Here is a 22,575-nt window from a genome sequence, read left to right on the forward strand (position 1 = left end):
AACTTCTGAAGTTTACTTAGCACAGTTCAAGCTTTAATTCTGAGATCTTTACTTGTGCAAGTGATACAGCCTATTTTCTTCTGCCAAACATTTTTTATCTGGCACTTTCACATTTTAAGTATTTGGCCAGACATTAAGGCTATTCTTATCAACAGCTGGACAAGCATTTTTCTTTTAACCTGTAAAAAATACACCTACTGTGAACCAAGACAGACTTGTCAAGCAGGTTTCTTAGGCTGAAACTGTTCAGGCAGAATCCAGTTTCAGATTAAGACATCTGAATTCAGATATGTGCATGTGAGCTAGGTGTTCAAACTTCTACTAGAATCAGCAGAGCTGAAGAGTCACTCCAGACAAGATCCTGTAACCCTAAACATCAGCATTTAAGATTTCCTAGGTATCTAGGTATACCTTTCATCTCCCTTAGTAGCACAAATTGAACTCTCTATTCCTTGATGAGATATCCATTCGCTACAGCGGGAGTTAGACACTTGTACTGGTGCACACACGCATACCCGAATTTCTATCTTAATCATGTCAAGTTTCCACATCTACTACCTGTGGGAGCATACAAAAAGAAAATGAAGTCCCATATTCATCTTAAGTATGCACAGGTGTCCCGGTTGTGGCTGGTAGCCAGCTTTTCTCAAAGTAGCTGGTATGGTGCTATGCTTTGGATTTGTAATGCATGTAGTGGTGATAACACACCAATGTTTTAGCTGCTGCAGAGCAGTGCTTACACTAAGCCAAGGATGTTTCAGCTTCTCACTGCCTTGCAAGCAAGCAGGCTGGGATGCAAAAGAAGCTGGGAGGGGACACAGCCAGGACAGCTGACCCAAACTGGCCACAGGGATGTCCCATACCATAGGGTGCCATGCTCAGCTATAGAACTGGGAGGAGTTGGCTAGGGGTGAGCTGCAATTACTTGGTGACTGGCTGGGCATCATTTGGCTGGTGGTGAGTAATTGTGTTGGCACCACTTTTTTCTTCCCCCCCTTCTTTCTTTCCCATTAAACTGTCTTTATCACAACCCACGAGTTCTCACATTTTACATTTTTCAATTCCCTCCCCTCATCCTACTGGGGAGGGAGGGAGCAGACTGCTCGGTGATGTTTACCTGCCTGCTGGGTTAAACCACACTGTGAAATGCATGGAAATTGCATTCGGAATTTCCAGTCATGGGTAAAATCAGTTGGAATACTGTTAAAATGATTAAATTAAAGTTTCTTCTTTCATCAGACACCTCTCTCAATCTGCACAGCCTTTCAAAGAATCAAGAGATGGCCTGCAAGGACTCAGCACCTTTGGATGCTGCCCATCTGGTCCCACCAAACTGTACGGTTTATCTCAAGTAATTCCTGACTCAGTCCTCGCCCACTGCTGATAATTCATCTCCTTCCTCAACCCTTTTACTAACCATAGAGGCAAAGTTGGCACCAAGCACCTCAGACTTACCTGGGTCTGCTGTCACTGAGTTGCCAGCCCCACTTAGTAATGGGGCCACACTTTCCTTGCTCTGCCAACATAGCAACAGATGTTCTTCTTGCTGCCCTTGCAGATTTCAGCTTCAGCTGAGCTCTGGCTTTCCTGACACCACCCAGATGCACCAATCAATGTTGCTAAATTCCTCCTTTTCAGCCTATCCTTGGTTCCACCTCCTGTATACTGTTTTTTTTTTTTCCCCCTCTACTGGAGCTCCATCATGAACTCCCTGCTTAGCCAAGTCAGCCTTCTGATCAGTCTACCTATTTTCCTAAGCACCAGGATGGACTGTTCTTAGGCTCAGAGGATGTTGTCAAAGGAATGCCAGCTTTCCCTGGCCTTTTAAGCTGCCTTCCACAAGCTCCCCACCTACCAGTTTCTTGCATACTCTGTTCAAGGTGTGTACTCTGTTACTTTCTGCCTCACTTCACTCATGAAGTTGAACTCCACTATTTCATGGCCATTACAGACAATTATAATACCCTGGCTGGCTCATTCCAGCACCTACATCAAGGCATCATCAAACACCCTCCAAAACTTTCTGGGACCACTTATATCCCACCATGTTGTCCTCCCAGCAGATGCCAGGGAAGTTAGAAGTTTCCCCCATGAAAACCAGGGTCTGTGATTCAGAAACTACCTCAAGCTGCTTAAAAAAGGCTTTGCCAACTTCTTTGCACCCATCAAGTGGTCTATACCAAAGTCCCAATATAATGTCACACTATCTGGTCTCTCCTCTAATTCTCACCCACAAGTGCTCAACCACATTGTCATCCCCATCCAGAAAAGACCTCCATACAGGCACGGAGGTGGTTTTTTTTGTTCATTTGTTGGTGTTTTGTTTTTTTTTTTTTTTTAAATATACCTCCACAGTATCTTCTTTTCCCTCCAAATATCAACAAGGCTCACAAATATTCCTTTCACTTTTCAGATCTTCAGTAACAGTATCTTGTGTTGTTCCCTAGGAAAGGGATGATAAATTTGAGCGAGAAATGCCACCTATATTTCTAGCCTCAGTTCTTTGACTACTTCTTTCTCTATACAACTATAGTGTGTGTGTTTTTTTCTTTTTTTTCCCCTAAGAACACTGTGGCATTTAGAAAAAGCTATCTTTTTGCTCTCTTTCCCTGCCCCAACAAATCATGAGACACATTTGCTGACAACACTATGCTCTTATCAAAGCCAAGTTCTAGGGCAGTCTTATAACAGAGAGAGTTCTATAGGTGCAAATTGGTACTATACTCTTGTCCTGATTTTTTAAAATCAATGCTCTTTCCTACTTCCCTTTTAATTTAGCTAATTTTTTTTTTTTTTTAAATTTCCAGTCTACATATTGAAATCAGTTTAAACGGACATCTTCATTTCTTCTCAAAGTGTCTACAGTCAAGTTTGTACAGAAAGAAAGGCTTTTCTTCTCCAGTCAGCCAGACTGCACATTCTTTGGCCAATAAGGGAGAAATTCTTGTCTCTTAACAATATTGCCATTTTGCTCTGCCAAGCATTTAAAACTGCATTCCTTTGAGAGAGTCTCTTCTTTATAGAACAGTATCTAGGATTCAAATTCAATCCAAATTTCTTAAAAAAGGACAGCAGGCAAGATTCATACCTCAAACGTGTTCTGGTTTTACTGATCACTGTTGCAGAGGCTGGAGGAACTGCAGAGCTGCCTCTGAACAAGGTGTATGGTAATTTAAATGTACATGAGGAAATAAAGGAATCTGCATCCAAGGAAGACTTCTGTCACTACTAAATATATGAGGAAAAAACGGCAGTTACTCAGACTTCTTCATAAAAATAGCATTTCAACCTCTGTGCAGCACATCTAAGATTCCAATTTTGGAGCTTAATTGAGAAAAGAAGTTTGTGGATTCACTTCAGGCTGTTTCTGCAGAGTCCAAGGACTTATCTCTATATTTTTCTTTTTTTTTAATCTCAAAAACGAAAAGTTTAAACACCACACTAGCTCCAGGAACATTTAAAAAGTTTTTGTTTTGTTTGTTTAAAATCTGTTCTTACAAAACTTAGCCCCTACCAGTAAGACTATCTAACACACATCTCTTAGATGTCGCACACAATTACACACGTACACTTTTGAGCCAGGAAAAAAGGTATCATGCAGACTTATGTTCACTGTGAAAGGTTGCCCAAATATGACAAAAGAATAACTCTTGGCAAAAGGGGAAGGTCTCACCATCTTTATTATGTCTGTCTTGGTTTCAGCTGAGATAATTGTCTTCTTAGTAGCGGCTGGTATGGTGCTGTGCTTTGGATTTAGGATGAGAATAATGCTGATAACAGACTGATGTTTTAGCTGTTGCAGAGCAGAGCTTACTGTAAGGCAAGGACTTTTCAGCTTCTTGTGCTGCCCTGCCAGCAAGGAGGCTGGGGGTGCACCAGGAGCTGGGAGGGGACACATCCAGGACAGCTGACCCCAACGACTGAAGGGATATCCCAAACCATATGGTGTCATGCTTGCTCAGCGATAAAACTGGGGGGGTTGGCCAGGCTGCTGCTCAGGGACAGACTGGGCATCTGTTGGCAGGTGGTGAGCAATTGCATTGTGCACCACTTGTTTTGTATATATGTTTTCCCCTCTTTTTCTGTCCTATTAAACTGTCTTTCTCATCCCATGAGTTTTACCTTTTTTCCTATTCTCTCCCCACTAGGGGTAAGTGAACAAATGGCTCAGTGCTTAGCTGCCTGCTGTGGTTAAACCACAACATCCCCAAATGTGGAAATAACAGGTGGAGAGAGGAGGGTAGAAGAAAATGCAGAATGAAGATGTGACAGCCAGGGAATACAGCAATTAAATAGTCTAGGAAGAGCAGGCAGAAAAATGCAGACTGAAAACAGATTAGAAGACAGAACTGAGAAAAGGAAATGGGACTCAGAAATTAGTATACAAATAAGATAATAAATCTGTGAACATCTACAATTTTACTGGAATCCACCTTTACTGAAAGCAAAGGAATGGTGAGAATTCAGAAATAGCTACAAACCCACTGAAACCACAGATGAGTCTCATTCCACAGAGTCCTGGTATGTGCAGAGGATGAAGGCAACAGGCTACCAGCTACACCATATCAAATACTAGAAGCTGACAGCTGTGTGACAATTGCGTGGGTATCCATATGGTGTTCTATGATGAATTTTGTATTTGAGAAGTCTGGAAAATTATGTGCTAAAAAGTAAGTTTATCACAGCATACATAAGCAAGGCAGTATTTGAGGGGAAAAGGTAACGTTCTTTTATTAGAACTACTGGTATACACGCAAAAGAAACTGAAGCCCTTCTTCAGGTCCAAAATAGAAAATGCAATCTCCAAAGCTAAATTTAAATGGAGAACAAGTATGCTCTGTGTTTAAAAAGACCCAATACATCTACAGCAAACCTCAAACATTTCCGAAGTACAGTCTATCTTGCTAAGAGTTATGTACCCAGTATGTGCTATCAAGGCTTTCCCCACAGCTAGTGAAAGCAGGGGAAGGAGAGAAGATTCGGCCAAAAGGTTTCCAATTTTACCCAGATGGTATGAATTGCTTTTTGGGGGTTGGAGTCTCAATTTACATAACTGATCTCCCTCGTTTATGTAAGACCTACGCACTGAAACAGTGGGTGAGATTAATTCCACCCAAGCTACTTGACTTTGCAACCCTTCTGTCTCTGGATGCTTTATTTTTTCCACACATGTTCAAACACACATATTTTTACAGTAGATTTAGAAATAAAGTGATTAACCTCATATATTACCTCCTCTGTGTCAGGAGTCTTTGGGTTTCACTGCTACACACCACAGACCACTGGACTGTATTTACGATACACAAGCTAGAAATACAAATAAAGTATTCCCAACTGTGCTACTGAAGTAAGAACATCTCCATTGCCAATGCAACCGTACAGCATCAATTCTCACATCCCACAAGGCAATCTGGCACAGCTAGCAGCAAGACCAGAATTTCTGAAACTCACCCATCATCTTTAACTTGCATATTGGACAATACAGCACACGTTCTCCAATGAGTATATGCATAAAGCTATAAATATCTCCTCTAGAAGCTTTCTATTTCCTTTTCCCAGTGTAATAGAAGGTATTACCTGAGATCAATAAAGCTTTAAATAACAGGCAAAGGCAGCCCCATTGGAAGTAACTACTTTTCTTACATTAAGATTCCAGGAGGATGTTACAGGTTAAGATCCTTGAATAAGACTTCAAAGATTTATGTGAAAGGTTGTCATAAATAAAAAAATTGGACTCAATGTATGTTACATATTGATGTCCTAGAGCTGTATTTCTCTGAATACCAAGGCACTGTAAGATTGATCTAAATGGACATGGAAGAACAAGTAACACTTGGAGAAACTTTGGAAACTTTTACTCCCCATGGAATTCAAACCTTTCACTTTGTAAAATTACTTGTTAACATTTAAAAACAGTACTGTTACTTCATATTTGATTAGGGAGAAACAGAACATTTAAAATTATTAAAAAAACAAAAGCTAACTAAAGCTGTACAAATAACCTTGAAGCTGCACTGCATTAGGCTAAACTAGTTGTAGATATATATGACAAAGCTTCTTCAGATAAAGGTTGCCTTCTGTCCTTTGTAAACTGATGTAGCAGCAATCATTCTGCTGATGTAGAGCATGAACAACATCTCTAACAGTAGTTTCTTGACTGGTGTTCATGCTTGTATTACCTCTGACTTGGTTTCATCACAACACAATTCCAGATGTCTAATTTTTAGTTTCTATTTTTTAAAACTACACTACATTATAAGATTAAATATCCGAAGCTCTGGGTATAAGTATTATGTAAGAATGTTATCAAGCAAATCAATTAATTACTTTAGAACCAATTAAAATCATCAAAACCAAAAAAGCCTCCTCACATAGATTTCATTCAGGTAGTATGGTGTGAATAGACAGCTATTGCCATCTCCTCAAAAAAGAAAAAGCTCTTGCAAACTTGTTAACTGATAACCCACCCTATACCAAAAATCAAGAGGGGAAAAAAAAAATCCAACCGCAAAAGATCCATGGACCTAATTATTCCTCTACATTTGCCTTTACAGATTTATTATATGCAAGATCATATCCCAGTCAGACAATCTCAGAAGGCGGCATTCTCTCTCATTGAAAAATTCTGGATCTTATTGTTTACTGTAGAAACAGAGCTATCAAAGAATTTAAATAATTCAAAATTATACACGTACCTCATTTTCACTTTTTCTTCTAGCTCAGAACTACTAAAAAAATGCCTTCCTTCAAACAAACATGTTTAGGGAAAAAGCACATGATGCTCTGGCAGTGAGGGTAATTTTTCAGCACTTTCCTGAAACATGACCTTAGGATGTAGACACGAGCGATATTTGAGAAAATATAATCAGAAAACTTCAGTTGTGAAGTATTTTCTTCGTATTTTGAGTTGACACTTGTATGCTCTTGCTGAAAACTTCAATAAAACAGAATCATTGTCATTTGTACTTCATACTGAGGCACAAGCATCCACCTCTGCTCATCCTCATGAGAATAAAAAAGGATCAGCATAACTGTGCGCTAACTAGTGCATGTAAAATTCTGCTGAGGCATCAGAAGGAACGGGCTAGCATTGGTTTCCAAAACAGAGCAGAAGAAACCTCTTGACGTAGCTCATTAACTAAAAAATGTGCAAGTGTGCTTACATACACACTTGTGTATGGCTCTGTACATGTACACATGTGCAATCAAAGGGATGTTGGTTAAGCAACAAAAGAATCTTCAAGCAATATAAATGGAAAAACTGTCAATTTCACTGACATCTGTGATGAACAGAATGTAAGAAATACTATAGACAGGCTGGTCTCCCTTGATATGCTTCTCTGATACTTAATTCACCTGGGAGATCTGGTCATCTGAGGAACCTGGATGAAGGATATGGAGGAGGAAGGGGCTACATCCCAGAATTTCTGAACAGAAATATGCCCAAGATTTTTTTATTATTATTATTATTATTTATTTTTAAGTCCGCTAGCGTTTGTGGAATAGATTTTGTTTGGCCTCCCTTAAGCCTTCCTAAAAGTCACTGGTGAAGTTCCTGCTGATTCTTCTTAGCTCCCTACTTAGTTTGGATTCCTCCTCGCTACAGCGACATAGCATTGGAAGCATGAAAGACTTACAGAGCTAGAGCAGGTTCAGAACCCAGGCTGCAATTCCACCAGATACTATCTTGTATACATTTCTTAACATCATTCTTAGCTAGCTGATGCCTTGAGGGAAAAAAAAAAAAAAAAAAAAAAAGGTACACGACACCCAGATGAATTTTTAACACAAACAGTCACAGGAAATTTGATCCTGTAGAAGTAGCTAGTCAGTTTTACTCCACAGATGGCATTGCCTGCAACATATTTCTGTGCATAAACATGGCACTACTCCATCTCTGTTGGAAATGTTAATTGATTTCAAGAAGATAGCTTGCCTCCTGGTCAAGATGTATACTGTCAGAAAAGGAGGTAGGTGTATAACCAGTCAACCAAGTTCTTTTTTGATCCTATAGAATTTCATCTTTCTACATCTCTGCACGTGATTACAATTACGACACCTACTCCTGTTATACTTGAAAACCTTGCAATCAAAAAAAAAAGTCTCTTTACAAAGGGAAAATTATGACAGTAACCTTGTGCTACCAAAGTTTAAGAAAACAGCTTTACAATGAATTTTCAGTACACTGGAATTGGCGACAACATTCTGTTATTAGGTATGTATGAAATAATATGCTTTATAATGTGTCTTAATGTTATAAAGACAATCTGTGGACTGGAAAATTACTAGATAAGACAGCACTAAAACAAAGCTTTCTCTCTCAAAGCATTTTATGATCATAGAATATCCCAAGTTGGAAGGGACCCACAATGATCAAGGTCCAACTCCTGCTATGATCAACTGATACTTACTTGTTCAATAAAGCAACACAAGGCTATGCTGAGAACTGGAAACAGAACACAAAACTTTTCAGAGAACAAACATTCATGCACCTTGTTTCTGCTGCAGACATGCAGCAGATCAGAATAGGTATGAATAGGATGTTGGGGGTGGCATTGTGAGAGCACGAACATGTGCAGAGAGCAGCATGCACAAGAAATTGCACAAAACTAATTTTTTATGGCTGAGGGAAACTGTCCCCGGGATGGTGCTCCAACCGTAAAATTGAGGAAAGCATTATGCCAAGCCCAGAAGGCTGCAGCACAGCTGATTGCAAGCAGACCCTGCAGGCAACAACAGGAGGATGGCGACTAGGTTGCAGCTTACAGCATAAACTTGCCCTTTTCTCCTTGGACTGAAAGGGAAATGTTACAGACATGTATTTCAAATGCACTCCAAACAAGAAAAACAGGTTAACTGGCTAAATATTTATGGCAGCCAAAACAAGCAAGAGTGAGGCTCAGGACCAGTCCACAACAAGGAGCAACTTCCAAGTACAACACGTACAGAAGATATAAGAACTAGCTGGTCATCACCATCAAGAGGAACTCCAGGGATGCAGCGGTGACTTGACTGCTAGCAACCCTCACCCTCCATACTGCACACCAGAGATACTGCCCAAATCCCTTGGGAACACACCTCTCTACTTGTATAATGGGGGTAGGAGTGAATGACATCCATGAAAGAACAAGTGGCAGTGGGAACAATTATTCCCACTGCCTTCCTCTTCTGTCAAATACGCACTTAGTTTTGTTACACTAATGTCTGTATGCTGCAGTACTTTACACAAATTAATATTCACACTGAGGACAAAACGGAAGACGATTTATCAGTTTTTAAGGTACGAACAAGTTTAAAACAAAGAGCAGTGTCGGTATCTGCTTCCAGTAAAAATTTACCTGAGCTACTCAAAAACAATACCTCACTTTGCTGTGCATCTTGAAACCTGGACATAGCATTCCAAAAAGTGGCTGATTTTTCATAAAGGGCAAAGTTAAGCCATTACGTTGTAGGGTGGTAGGATTTCAAATGAACTTATGTGAAGAATGGTCTCACCTAGCAACACAAGCTAAAAGTAATTCAGGGATAATATAATAAAAATACAGAGACTTTGTAAATCCGAAGTTGTCATATGTTGTGTCCCCCCCCGCAATTAAACTAAAAGAAGCTTAATTATATACCCTTTAGAATAAGGAATGCTAACATAAAATTGGATTTCTTTATCAAAAGTAAGGAGCAGATGAATTGCGCTTTATTGCCCAGGTGCAGCTAAACACAACAAATCAAAAGAATGTGTTCTAGAGAGTTGTATTCTTATAATATACATATTACTTTCTGCTATCTGTACGGGCAAGTAGCGTAAAGAATGCTTGCAGTTCTGTACAAACCTGTAACAACTGCTGTGAGCTGAAGGAAACCTGCTAAGTCCTTCCAGACAGAAACACTGAGCACTCTGCAGTCTCAACAGCATGGCCTCTGCTCTAGAGCACAGACTGGCCACCCACTGTATCCAAAATGCCTTCATCATCATGCTCCGATGCCAGGCTTGTCTAATCACTTAAGCCTTTAGCTGAGATCTAACATCATACAGGGTAAGTGCAATTATTATGTTCTTTTGCAGGTATTTTTACCTACACATAAACATTTGAAACAGTTGTAATGTTATAAACCGAAAATACTATCCTTTTTTCCCCATTTATTGTTATCCGGTTTTTGAGTGAGAAATAAATACTGCTATACCTTAAAAGGAGTATTTCTAGTCAAAAATAAAACCAACAATTTCTAGTCAAAAAAGAACAGTTTCCTATATTTTTTAAAGGGCATTCCACCAATTAGGAGTTACAGAAAACAGAGTAATTATGTAAAATAACTTTAACCAGGACATTCAGAAGGACAATTTACTATTTAAAAACGTACTGCAATCCTTTCTGATGAAAAATAATTGTGCCTAGAAAAGCCTATAGCTTCTAAAGTGAAATACTGGGCAAGCTTCTGCTATTTCTGTCAATGTTCTACCTTCACTGTCGAATGTTCCTTTTCCAGGACTCCTAGTCCAAAAAAAAAAAGGCTTTAAATTCACAAAAACAATTAAGGAAATAAGTTAATATAATTGGTACATCCAAGACACTTATCTTGTGTGGTAATGTTTTAGGTCAACTTCGTTTCTACAAATAATTTTGAAAACCAGCCAGATGATCCAGATCCATCCACCTTCACCGTAGTACATTTAATACTGAACTTCTCAAAAACTGAATTGTGCTTTTATTGGCCTTTATTTAAATACAGATGGTCTAGAGATCAGTGATTAACCCAGCTTTCTTAGAGCTGCTCATATGTCCTACAGAAGTTTAAGAAGTCCATAAGAATACTTCAAAAAACAACTAGACAACTAACCTAAAATTTAAGAATTCGGCTTCTAACCTAAAATTTAAGAATTTGGCTTCTTTGCATCATTTATGCTACACAGTACTTTGCAATTTGATGACAAGACTAAACTGTAATCCAATATTCAAGCAACTTCATACTACAGATGTAGTTCTGTAATTAGCCATATGTTGCTGCTTCTCCTATACATTAATTTTCATTATCTATAAATTACCTAGCCTGCATCACCAGTTCCCTAATGATCCAAGTCCCTACATCAGGTCTTAAGTCCTTAAATCCTCATTTCTTCTTATACAGCTTTTAAGAAATACTGCAGTCAGGTTCATAACCTTAATTTTTCCAGTGTAATATATTCTTTCTTGCAAAAAGCTGAAAAATTTGCATGGATAGTTTTGCTTTGTATGTTCATGACACATACTTAAGTTTTCACTGACAAGTGCATTAGAATGAGATACAGAACTACAAGCTGTTTGCAATTAAAACCATTAGGGGCAGCCACACAACACGCTGCTGCAGGTCTGAATATGATTCCTGTATTAATCCAGGTGTGATGATATGTAACCCATTTGCAGATGGAAGTATGCAGCTACTACTAAGGAGATTGTCTATTCACTGGCAATCTTCCAAGGAAAAGTGTTATCTGCGATAATAAGCGGTACTCTTTCATTTAAAAAAAACAGTACCCATAGCAGGAATTCCTGCAGCCCATTATGTACAAGTCCATCAGAAAGACATGCTGTTCCTCTAAGAAATAAAAGAAAAAGCATCACAGATGTCAGATTAATCTACAACAGTTAATGTGACAAAGAAGCTGGATGAGTGAGTAAAAATACTGATCTCTTCCCCCTCTCAATGTAACAAATTACTTATCTTTGACTTAAGTCAAGAGCCAGCAGCAACACACTTCACGTATCCTTCCCAAGGCAAGATGTACTGCTCCTGCTATTTTTAACTTTGGCTTATATGCCACTCATATTGCAACAATGCAGGTAACTGAAGGACAAGGTGTTAGATTATTACGTTTACGCCTGCTCCCTCTTCTTGTTTGGAAAATCTTCTGCAGCATCAGGTCTCTCCACACTCAGCTTTGCACTGCAGGAATGCCATTACCCAACGTTACAATGTCCCACTTAAGCCATCCCGCTTTGTGGCACTGCTAACACCACCCCTCACACTGTACTGCTTTGAATTCAACACTCCTGAAAACAAGAATCTTAATATCTCCTCCCACACCGAATTAGTTTCTCTTCTCCGAAAGCTCTCATCTTTCTCCCACACCTCCCATTTCTAAATTAGGCTTTGGGGAGGAAAAAAAGAGGGAATGCCAATTTTGAATACTGCCTACTGCCGAACATCTGAGCAGCATTCATTAACATGACAAGCACCACAGTGGAGGCAAAGGAATGGAGTATCACACAAGGGCCCTTTTGCACAGCTGCCTGGTACCCTGTCATAAAAGACTCGGAGGGGGGAAAAAAACAACTGCAGACGTGATCGCAGCACCGTCCCATTGAAATGACTACAGACACACTGACAAATGCACAGCAGTACCACTAAGGCACCTGTTTTCCACTAGTGCCACTAGGGCATTTATTTCCATGCCTGGCAGATAACCAGCTGTCTTTTCAAACTGGGAATCTCAGCAATTTGATTTTTATCCTCTATTCTTGACAACTGTCTGATGTTTGAAGCAGTAACGGTACATATGTGAATTCTCCATGCAATTAAAAAAAAAACAAAACAGGTTTTCACTGATACCAGCATTTAAAATTTACAATATAATGCTAATTTGATTGTTTTGCCCTGCCACAGGGAACTGAGAAGGACTATGGAAAAAGCTCGGGTTCAGGTATAGACAATGCAACAAAGAAAAAATGACAGCTTTAGAAACTTTCAATACCACATTAGCATCTACCCTGCACAGCAAAAAGTTAGAGTTTATCACGTACCATTTATCTACGGGTACAGAAAAGTGGTTACTGAAGTGAATTAGCACTTATCAAATTCACCTCTCACTGCTGCACTCAAATGCCATGGAAAGTTTTCAAAAGAAATACTACATACCTAGTATTTCAAAACAACTCTAAGTAATTCTGGAGGTTATTCACTGCCTAATGGTGAAGTTGAAGCAAGCGGTTATCAGAGTGATAAGATTTGCAGCACTACAGCTTGCCTAATAGCTGTATTTTCTTTGCATAAAACTCAAAACAACAGACCTCAACTCTATTACAAACATTTACTACTGGCATACACTATTTACTTCAAAAGCTTGACATAATTTCACCGTATGTATTTCACACAAGTTTCGGCACAAAAAGCACCAGGGAGTTGTGCTTTAGCCTAAGGAACAACATTAAGTGTAACAATCCTCCATATGCACGCTACCATTACTGAAAGAAAATGGTACACTGTACAGAGGTTTGCCCTTGACCAAGATTAAAAACAACCACCTTGCCACAGAGCCAGATGACATTTGATCAGTAGGGAAAAATCAGCAATGCTGCCTTTGATTTTACCTGTAATTAAAATCAAAGATGAACAAAATTTTTGAGTATGAAACAGAGGCAACAACAAGATATCACATTCTTTCACCGTTACTGTTGCCATTTTACACATAAATCAGTAGGATTTGGCAGAGTACTTTTTACCTGTTTTTAGGTGAAGGATAGCCAACTGTACATTGATGGCATGTAAAAAAAACGCGTAAGGACAAAATACTTTATGGAAATACCAGTTAACACTTCAAACACTATACATGGACAAGTAGATGACAGAGGACGGGTGGCTTTAAGCATCACAAAGTTTAAAAAAAAAACACTGCTGGCATAATCTGTGCTAGAATATTCTGATGATAATTACTTCCCAGTAGCACTGTAGCAATTAGAGGCTGTGAATACCGTAGGGATTATCACAACATGCATGTCCTGTTCTTACATCCTTCCCTTCAGTATCTGTTGTTTACCTCCAACAAAGCCACTTTTTAAGATGCTGAGCTAAGCTAAACTCATCCAACCCAAAATGATTATTCTTAGGTATATCAGGGTAATAAACAAGAAAAGCCTGTGTATTAATCAGCTTCCAGCTTTACTCTGAAACAGTAAAACTGATTGCTTCAAAATGCTTCTGACATAATTCAGATTTCACTGAAAAATCCTAATCTTGAAATTCAATTGTATAAGAAAAAAATATTTAAAATATGCTTTGCATGGAGTCACTTGCCACACAATGCTAAATGCTTTTCAAGTTTATCTTTTATTACTTACCACTTCAGTGTGTTTTCTATAACTTTTAACAATAGTAATTTCACATTTACCTACAGATTATTCATTAAAACGTTGAATAGCCATATGGTACCTACTGTCCTTCTCTATCAAGAACAGATGAAAAAATGCCTCTCCTTAGCTCCCTACTAAGAGACGTTAAAACAACTGTCAATCAGCCAGTTCTTAAATCCACACAGCCTTAAAAACCTAGAACTATACAGAAAATTTTATTAGAATCTTGTGCAGTTCTCACTTCTAAGTAAACTGTCACACACGTACGTAGCTTCCTTCAACTCTACACAATTTGAATGAAGAAATCTGGTTCACCTGACAAGACCTACTTCCCAGAACTATATATATTGCTTTTTATTCTTCATTTGTAAGCAACTTTTCCATAGCTAAGCATTTGAGTGGTGTGAACTTAACCATCTTCTACTGGCTAGATACAATTCCTGAACAAGGGTACAGTCCCTCAGAATTATCACAGTACTACAGAAGTGTAGTAAAATGAGGACACCAACAACCAGAAGCTTTTGAATCAGCACAGCTAATCTTCTGGGGTTCTAATACCAGACAATACTAGTTTCTTCTCTAGCTGAGTAGCTGAAACCTCCTAATACCTCCCTCACACAAAGGATTATAACATTAAGGGGAAAAAAGAAATGCAGACATCATTAATTTGTGCTCATTTGGGGAGCGTAGATTTTTCTTTTACTCATTATTTAATTTCTCATTAATCCAAACAGGAAATACTGTCAAAACAGTAAACCAAATTAAAAGACAAAGAGTTGTATAAAAGATAATACCAAAAAAATAATGTTGACAATAAACCCTAATGAAGACTATTATTCAGCCCAAGTACTTGGCTTAGCACGTGCTGGAGAGCTACAGGAGCCTTGCAAGCCAGATCCAAAGCAAGACTTTCAGTAGTGTCAACACACTGAAGATAAACGCAACTTCTATGAACGCTTACTTTTTAATTCTGTCACTACAGGGAAACTTGTCAACATGAGAAGAAGGGTCAGCAGTGAGAACAGTAATAACATCAATAACATCAGCAGGCATGAGTTTGAAAAGGGATTCCAACACCTACCTGCAAATTCAGAATTTGATGTTTATGATAAATATCAGAGACACCCCAAATTTCCTACAAGCATGAAGCTCTCTCTTTCCCTCTGTGAAAGCAACATGACCAGACCAGACTTCAGGTACCTACACACAAATGCAAGTGTCAAGGGAAACAGGAGGAACAGGGAGTCAACTCTTATTTCTGCATCTGTGCACTGTTATCCTAGAACTGTTACCCCAGTGAGATCACCCATTAGGGTTACACATAATGTGGTGGGACAGCCACATGGTGCCATGAATAGATGTACAGAATATTTCAGGAAGACAAGCTAAGAAAGCAAGGAGACTCTTGCAGATGAGAGGCTTGAAGGCAAGGACATTTGCTTTGAAATGTGTAACACGAAAGCCAAGAGTTTTTGCCTGAGGGTTAGAGGACAGAACAGCACAAGTGGCATTATGGTGGACATCTGCTTCAAAACACCTGTTCAAGAAAGCAAAATAGGTAAAAGCTTTTTAAAGAGAAGCCTTACAAGAAATTCTAGTTTTAACGGGGGGCTTTGAGCACTCCAACATCTGCTGAAAGGGCAATACAGGATGGCTGTAAGTAGATTATTGTAAGATGCAGAAAGCAGTTTCTTGACAACTCATCAACGAACCAACAGAAACATGAAAGTTTCTGAGGTACACAGCCTCACAGGCAGTGACAACGTGCAGCCATCCTGAAGAGAAGACCACTGTACATCAAGGAGTTAGCGATCCGTATCACAGCTAACAAGATTTATGCAAAACAACACAGACCTGAAGGCCTGTGCTGAGCTATGCTGCAGGTACAGCTTGGCCTCCAGGTCTGTGGTGTTCTGCATAAATCCCTTGGCCACAGGATAAACTCAGCCAGCTCCTCGTACAAAAGGTGCCTGCGGGCAGCTCTGACTCTGTACTTGTGATTATGACACTTGCATGCCCTTGCCTTTATCTAGAAGCACAGCAAGAAGCTCTCACACAAACATCCATTCTGTTTGACGGCACAAATTATTAATAGAGTTGTTTTCTTGTAAGAAAGTCCTGTGGTAGCTCAAATTATGACAATGGCATAACCCCTTCTATGGGCCCAGTCTGCACAGTGTGCTGCAGACCGATTGGAGGCCCCTTTGATGCTGCACAACTCCAGGTTCCCAGTATCTAATGGCATGTAAGATTACCTGTATTATTCTCACTTTCTTTGCAGAGTTAGCTTTAATAAATAACATTTTAAATGATACCATACAGAGCATGAGTGCCCTTCTCACTGGGATTACAACGGAACAGCATCCCTGATGTCAAATGCCATGATATAGGGGAATTCAAGATGCTGGAAGAACTGAACAAGAAAAATGGTAGAATTACAACCTTGGACCTTCAAAAGGTTTTACCCTTATTCAAGATTCAAGATGAAAAAGATTTATCCTTATTCAAGGATCTGCTTAGAGACAGCCTTAAACAGTAAAGGAGTCTAGGAGAGCTGGATGTTCTTCAAGGAAGACTTCCTCAAAGCACAGGAAAAGCCCACTCCAACATGCAAAACACTAGGAAAATTGTCCCGAGTTGGTCAGCACTGGTACACAAGGAATTCCTGGCTGAGCTCCAACACTAAGAAGTAGTGCACACAACGTGGAAGCAGAGATGAGCTACCTGGAGGAACAAAGAAACTTTCCTGCAGCATGCCTGGGTTGTATTTCAAAAGCGAAAGCTCAGACCAGTTGAAAATCTGTAAATGCAGATTGCACAGTAAAGGGTTTTAATAGGTAAAGCAAAGGGAAAACCAAGGAAACTGCGACCCTGCTGTTCATAGTGATAAAAGACATGGAGAAAGCTGATGTACTCAAGTGAAATTTAGTGATTATGTCACATAAACATATCCATTATATTTTTGGATGACTAGGCTGCAGTTTTCTTAAAAAGCTATGTAAATATTTTTCAGATATTCTGAGAGACACACAAAATTTGTCTGAAGACAATGACAGTATTAGTGAGGGCTCAAACAGGACAAAATTAAAGATCAGGTAAAGATGAAAATGCCTGTATGTATTAAACCTACTAAAAAGGTTATTCATCATTATTCTTTGATGCACTTAAGTAGCCAAGTGATTCTATAAACTAAAGTTTCTTTTCACTTGTTTTTAATAAGGGAATTCAATGATGTTTACCTTAAAGAGGAAGGTATAAAAATATCTCAAATACAATAACAACCAAAACCAGATACGCTTCTAAAATGAAAGACCAGAAAAACATCGTATCAGGCAGGAGATGTTGTACATGCAAGAAGAGCTGGCATTACATTTCTAAATCATTAAACTGCATCCCCTCAGGCTGCAAAGACTCTGGTAACACACAGTACATAGCAAGAGAATGAACAAGGCTGGGAGACTCGATAAAATTCTAGCAGGCTTTTAGAGAATTCACGTTACCACATCCCTTCCTGCATACCCAGCTAACCTCCTGCCTTTTCCCCAGAGCACATTGGTTTGGGGGAGGCAAACTCCCCTATGCATGTTTTCAGTGTTTTTCTCCTGCCTTATTTAGAGCGATCAATTCTAGGGATGTAGGTGTTTTGTGATTGTTTCTTAAGATGCAGTCTATTCCTTATTTACTGGACAGTAATGAAGTCGTGGCTCTGAAGACAAAATGACCACATTTCTCGCAGAACTGCTTCTGGGTGAAAATTCAAGTGAACACCGATAAAACGCTAGTTAGGTAAAACAAACCATTATGCACATTCTGCAGATGGGAGCTAAAGCAGAAACTAGAATCAATACTTGCAAACTAAACACACCATATTAATATCTATGAATTGACCACAAGTTTGAATCCTCCTTCCTCTCCAGCCTTACCCCATGGCAAAATGTCTCACTAATGAAGGCCAATGTTATCACCTTGTCTATCTGTACACCATATCCATCTACTCTTCTCAGTTGTCCAAGGATGTATTAACCCCATTTCTACAAACTCCTGCTACTTACAGCTACAATTTTCAACTTTCTCTCCTACACACACAGTTTATTATCTCCTGGTGTATTTATACATTCCCCTTTCACAACCACATCTAAGCTAGCTTCCCTCCCCCTCAGCTTCATTTCTTAGCGTGTTCATCTTTGGATAGCCTATAGCTTTCCTACAGCACCATCCCATCATTTTACTGATTTTAAGCCAGAGCGTTTTTCTATTAGCTCCGTATACTGATGTCAGACTTCTCCTAATGCTTGTGCTTAAGTCCCTAGTAAGGATTATTGGGGTAGGCGGAGTGTTATTAAGGACAACCCCACATGAAGCTGCAAGTTTACATCGTATAGTGAAAAGGGGATGGTGGTTTTATTTAAAGGACAAATACCAACCAAACTTAAACATGAACAAAGACTCTTTTCCTTAGCCATGATCTCTGACACTGCTGAACTGTTCAAATTGCTTTTCTTTTCAGAAAAGACAGATGATATACAGTAAATTAGCCAAGACAGACTATTTTACTATTTTTTTGTAAAAATAAAATGCATTTCCAGTGTTTTCAAATATATTTCAGTGTATTTCTTTATGAAATGTCTTCTCATAAAAGCGCTTCTCAGAACATCAGATCTGCTTTATCCTAGCATTAGCATTATTTGTATTAGCTTCATGTCAGAAAAAAATAAATAACCACTACGCACAAGTAGCAATCAAGAATTTGTAATAAAAATATGCTATATAATAATGTAAACATAGTCAGTTCTAGAGGAGCTACTCTAGCTTTCCTGATAATGTTCCTCCTTTATCAAGGAAAAAGTCATATAATGACGACAAGGTATTTGTTCCTTAGTCCATTCCCTCCACCTTATATCCATTTATTAATGCCACTGAAATGTACTGGTACAAAAAGCTACATACTTATTGAAGCACTACTGTATTATGTTGCAAAATTGATGCAATTAAAGACCAGCTCCTCATTTCATGCAAATTTTACCCTCTCACCAATACAATGCAAATGAGTTGACTTCAAGTCGCTGAGAATCTGCTTCTTGCATATTACCACTGTTTGTAAAAGATGAATATAAATACTTCAGCATTCAAATTCTTAAACATCATTGTTAGTTTGGTACAAAAAGAAAAGCAGTGTATGCTGAGGGAACATGACCAAGGATGGCCTCATATACACAATACAGCTTAAAAAAAAAAAAAGAAATCCAGAAAGCACAAAAACTAGATGATGTTCCAGTGTGGGTTTCTTATGTGGCACTGAAAAGGCTATGTAACGCACTCAAAATTAACTGTGCTACCTGCAGACAGATCACAGGGAAGAACCACTTAAAAAAGAACAGTATTTTTAAGCAAAGTCAATCAGCAGCCAAACAGTAAAAATAAAACAAAACATACCCTTGCATTTGCAGGTAATTCTGTTAAGGCTGCACACAAAAGTGAATGCTTATGTATTTTTTAATATAACTTTCCTACTTGTATATGAAAACAGTTCTTGATCAAGGAGAACAATTACATATATCATCTTGCAATACGTTTTTCTTCTTTTATATGCAAGCAATTCTTCTTAATGCAGCAAGCAGAACTTGTATTTGTGCTGTACCTTGCAAAATAGCTCAGGACAAGTCCTTCTCAATATTTGCAAAGGTATAAAAGCAAAAAGTTAAGACGACAAGCAGCCAGAGGAAGTCCGGGGAAAGAGATATATATCCAAGTTTAATTTTCTGATATTCTTTTTCAGTAAAACAGATAGCCCGTAGACTCATCTGCTTTTAGAGACTGGAGGGGAACTTGACTTAAGTAAGTGAAAATCATAATTCAGTGAGCTTAAAATATTGGAAATCCTTAGCAAACACACTTGCTAGAAATTTTAAGAAATACCAGTCTGTTTTAGAACTTCAGTGTTGTTTCAATTAAGTTTGAAGTTGCAGAAAAATTGGTGCAACAACTATACGAAAAATGAGATCCTTCGATGAAATTCAGCGTCTTTTCACTGACTGTATGAAGAAGCACCTCCCACTGCTAAAGGAAAACCATTCCTCTCTGGTCACCTGGCATACTACAAGGTATCCACATCCAAAAGTCAGAATAATGTTTACCACTCTTTTTAATCAGGTATTTTTTTTTATTTTTTTATTGCCACTGTTAATATACACTAGGTAAGAATGTAACCACAAAACTCTACCTTGATTTTACTGAAGATAAGAGATGATTATCTTACCATGTGGTATTCTAAAAATCTCAGAAGTTTAAAAAAAATACTTTCTAAAAATTGTTCTAAAAGTGTAGGTAAACCTTGTTGCATAGCAGGGCCCCAGCTCTGAATTCTCAATACAACAATGTAAGCCACTCCAAATATAACTACATTTCCTGTGTAAAAGGACTTGTTTACGTGATAAAAGCCACTGCAGGAATGTAGGTCCGCTGCAGTGTTAACGTTTTCTAGAACAAGGTACAAACTACATTAAAAAAAAGCCTTTTATGTATTCTTGGGTCGTTACAAATGAATCATTCTATGATTCTGGAATGTTTTGCTTTAGGGAAGTAAAAGGTATTTTATTATGACTACACGACAGTTCCAAAGACAGCAAACTAGTTCCTTGCTGATGAGCAGGAAGTACAGATATATCCAACTTACACAACAGTTATGATAGCATAGATAATTTGCCAGAATTCCCTTTTGTCTGAAAAAGGTTCCACCCTACCCCCTCCTTTAAATCAAACAAGCAAAAAAACCCACTTCATTTTCTTCCAGATTGAATTCAACAAGCATAGAAGTCAGTGCTTTCTTACTGCATTTTAATTGTCCAGCAACAGCTGTGGAAATGCCATGTGGATCCCCCTCCTCCCTAAGAGGAGTGCATGCTCACATGGCAGTATTGGAAAATTAATTCAATATTCAAATTGAGACAGAGTAAACTGCACTCCAATTTTATTTTTAAGAAAACTTTCTTAGTTGGGATTAGCGAAACATTACTGATACTTCACAGATTTCAGGCAAATATTAAATGCTAAAAAATGGGTTTTGGTACTATATATAGCTGTTTCCTCTGACAGTACTGCAATTAAAAATCTGAGTAACTGACTGCAAAAGTCCTGCCCAGCTGCAACATATCTAATACAGAGCAACACCTCAGTTCTCATGAGAAGTCACTGTTTCACCCAAACACCAACATTTATCTCTGATTTAAAGCAATTTACTTACCTTGTGTCTGCATTTAAGTACAACGCCATAGGCTCCTGAAACAAAGAAAATAGGAATCAAATTAGAAAATCATCTCAAATCAGAAAAAAGCAACAAGATACAAGTCTTCAGTCATCTCTAGGCTGCAAAAATAATACTGTTCCCAGTATCATCCTAAACTTGCATCTTACCAAATTTTTGTGCACTGAAAATTAAAAAGTCTTCAAAGTAAATGGGTTTTAAAACACTGAAATTATTTTTTAAATATACTAAGAGAAGTTGGATAATTTGCATCTATCCAGTATCATTTAAGAGATTAATACAATAAACTTAAACAAAACTGTCCCATTTCTTCCCCCCCTTTTTTTTTTCCATCTTCCAAACTTTTCCTTCAATCTGAGATGGAAATTAGAAGGAGCTGTATAGAATAAACTGATATTTCTTAAGATTTGCAAAAAAGTAATATTTTGCAAATGAAAACTTCTTACCATTAAAAGGACTAAATCCTATCTCAGTAAAAAAACAAATTAGAATTTTTGTAAAGATACTACTTACCTTCACCTACAACCCCAAGGATCTCAAATTTATTCATCACATTACCAATGTTAGGAATCTTCATCAAGACAAATTCTTCTTACAGTAAGAGCCACAAAACATGGCACAATGGGGAGCGTCCAAATATCTTGCAAAAGGCAATTGTGAAAAGACTCTTGGAAAAAAATCCACCTTGATCAACTGGACTTCTTACGCGCTTTCCTAATTTCTAGGCAGTCAGTAGCTTCCTGGGGGGGGAAAAAAAGGAGGAAATAGTATACTAAGTACCTTGTTTTATTTCAGTAAAATATAGCAGTGATTTATATATATATCAAAACAATATTGTCCAACATTAATGGTAGCAGATAATTTACTTCCACTTTTGACAGTCAATAGAACTTACACATTCAATCCATGATACACGCTGAGAACAGCTAGCTTTGTAATCCCATACTATGACTATTAAAATAATAACTTACATAAAATTTGTTTCTACAAGACAGAAGCATGCCAAAATGTTGATAGGAACTACCTCAATGAACAAAAAATACACTATTAATTACTTATGTTCTCACTTCATTTTACATTGACAGATAGGTACAAAAACAAGTTGGTTTTAATCACTTTATTATTTGTCCTCTGTAATAGCAAAAAGGATAAGGCACAAAGGACACTAAACAACGGGAAGCATCCTGCTATTATTTCCTTTGATTGCTTAAAAAA

The 22,575-nt window shown here is 38.2% G+C and overlaps 1 protein-coding gene across 10 annotated transcripts in view; it reads right to left on the reverse strand.

Annotated features, from left to right (window-relative positions):
* CDKL5 (cyclin dependent kinase like 5) overlaps window positions 1-22,575 on the reverse strand; it is a 135,602-nt gene that overhangs the window by 66,790 nt on the left and 46,237 nt on the right. For all 10 annotated transcript variants that reach the window (XM_080576437.1, XM_080576435.1, XM_080576434.1 and 7 more), the window contains 2 exons: window positions 21,874-22,100; window positions 21,340-21,374 (listed from right to left, as the gene is read on the reverse strand). In XM_080576437.1, the coding sequence (XP_080432563.1) occupies window positions 21,340-21,374; window positions 21,874-21,937 (99 nt within the window). In that variant the 5' untranslated portion in view covers window positions 21,938-22,100. The remainder of the gene's footprint in view (window positions 1-21,339; window positions 21,375-21,873; window positions 22,101-22,575) is intronic.

Source organism: Anser brachyrhynchus (genome assembly GCF_964034855.1).
Source record: "Anser brachyrhynchus genome assembly, chromosome: 1".
NCBI lineage: Eukaryota > Metazoa > Chordata > Aves > Anseriformes > Anatidae > Anser > Anser brachyrhynchus.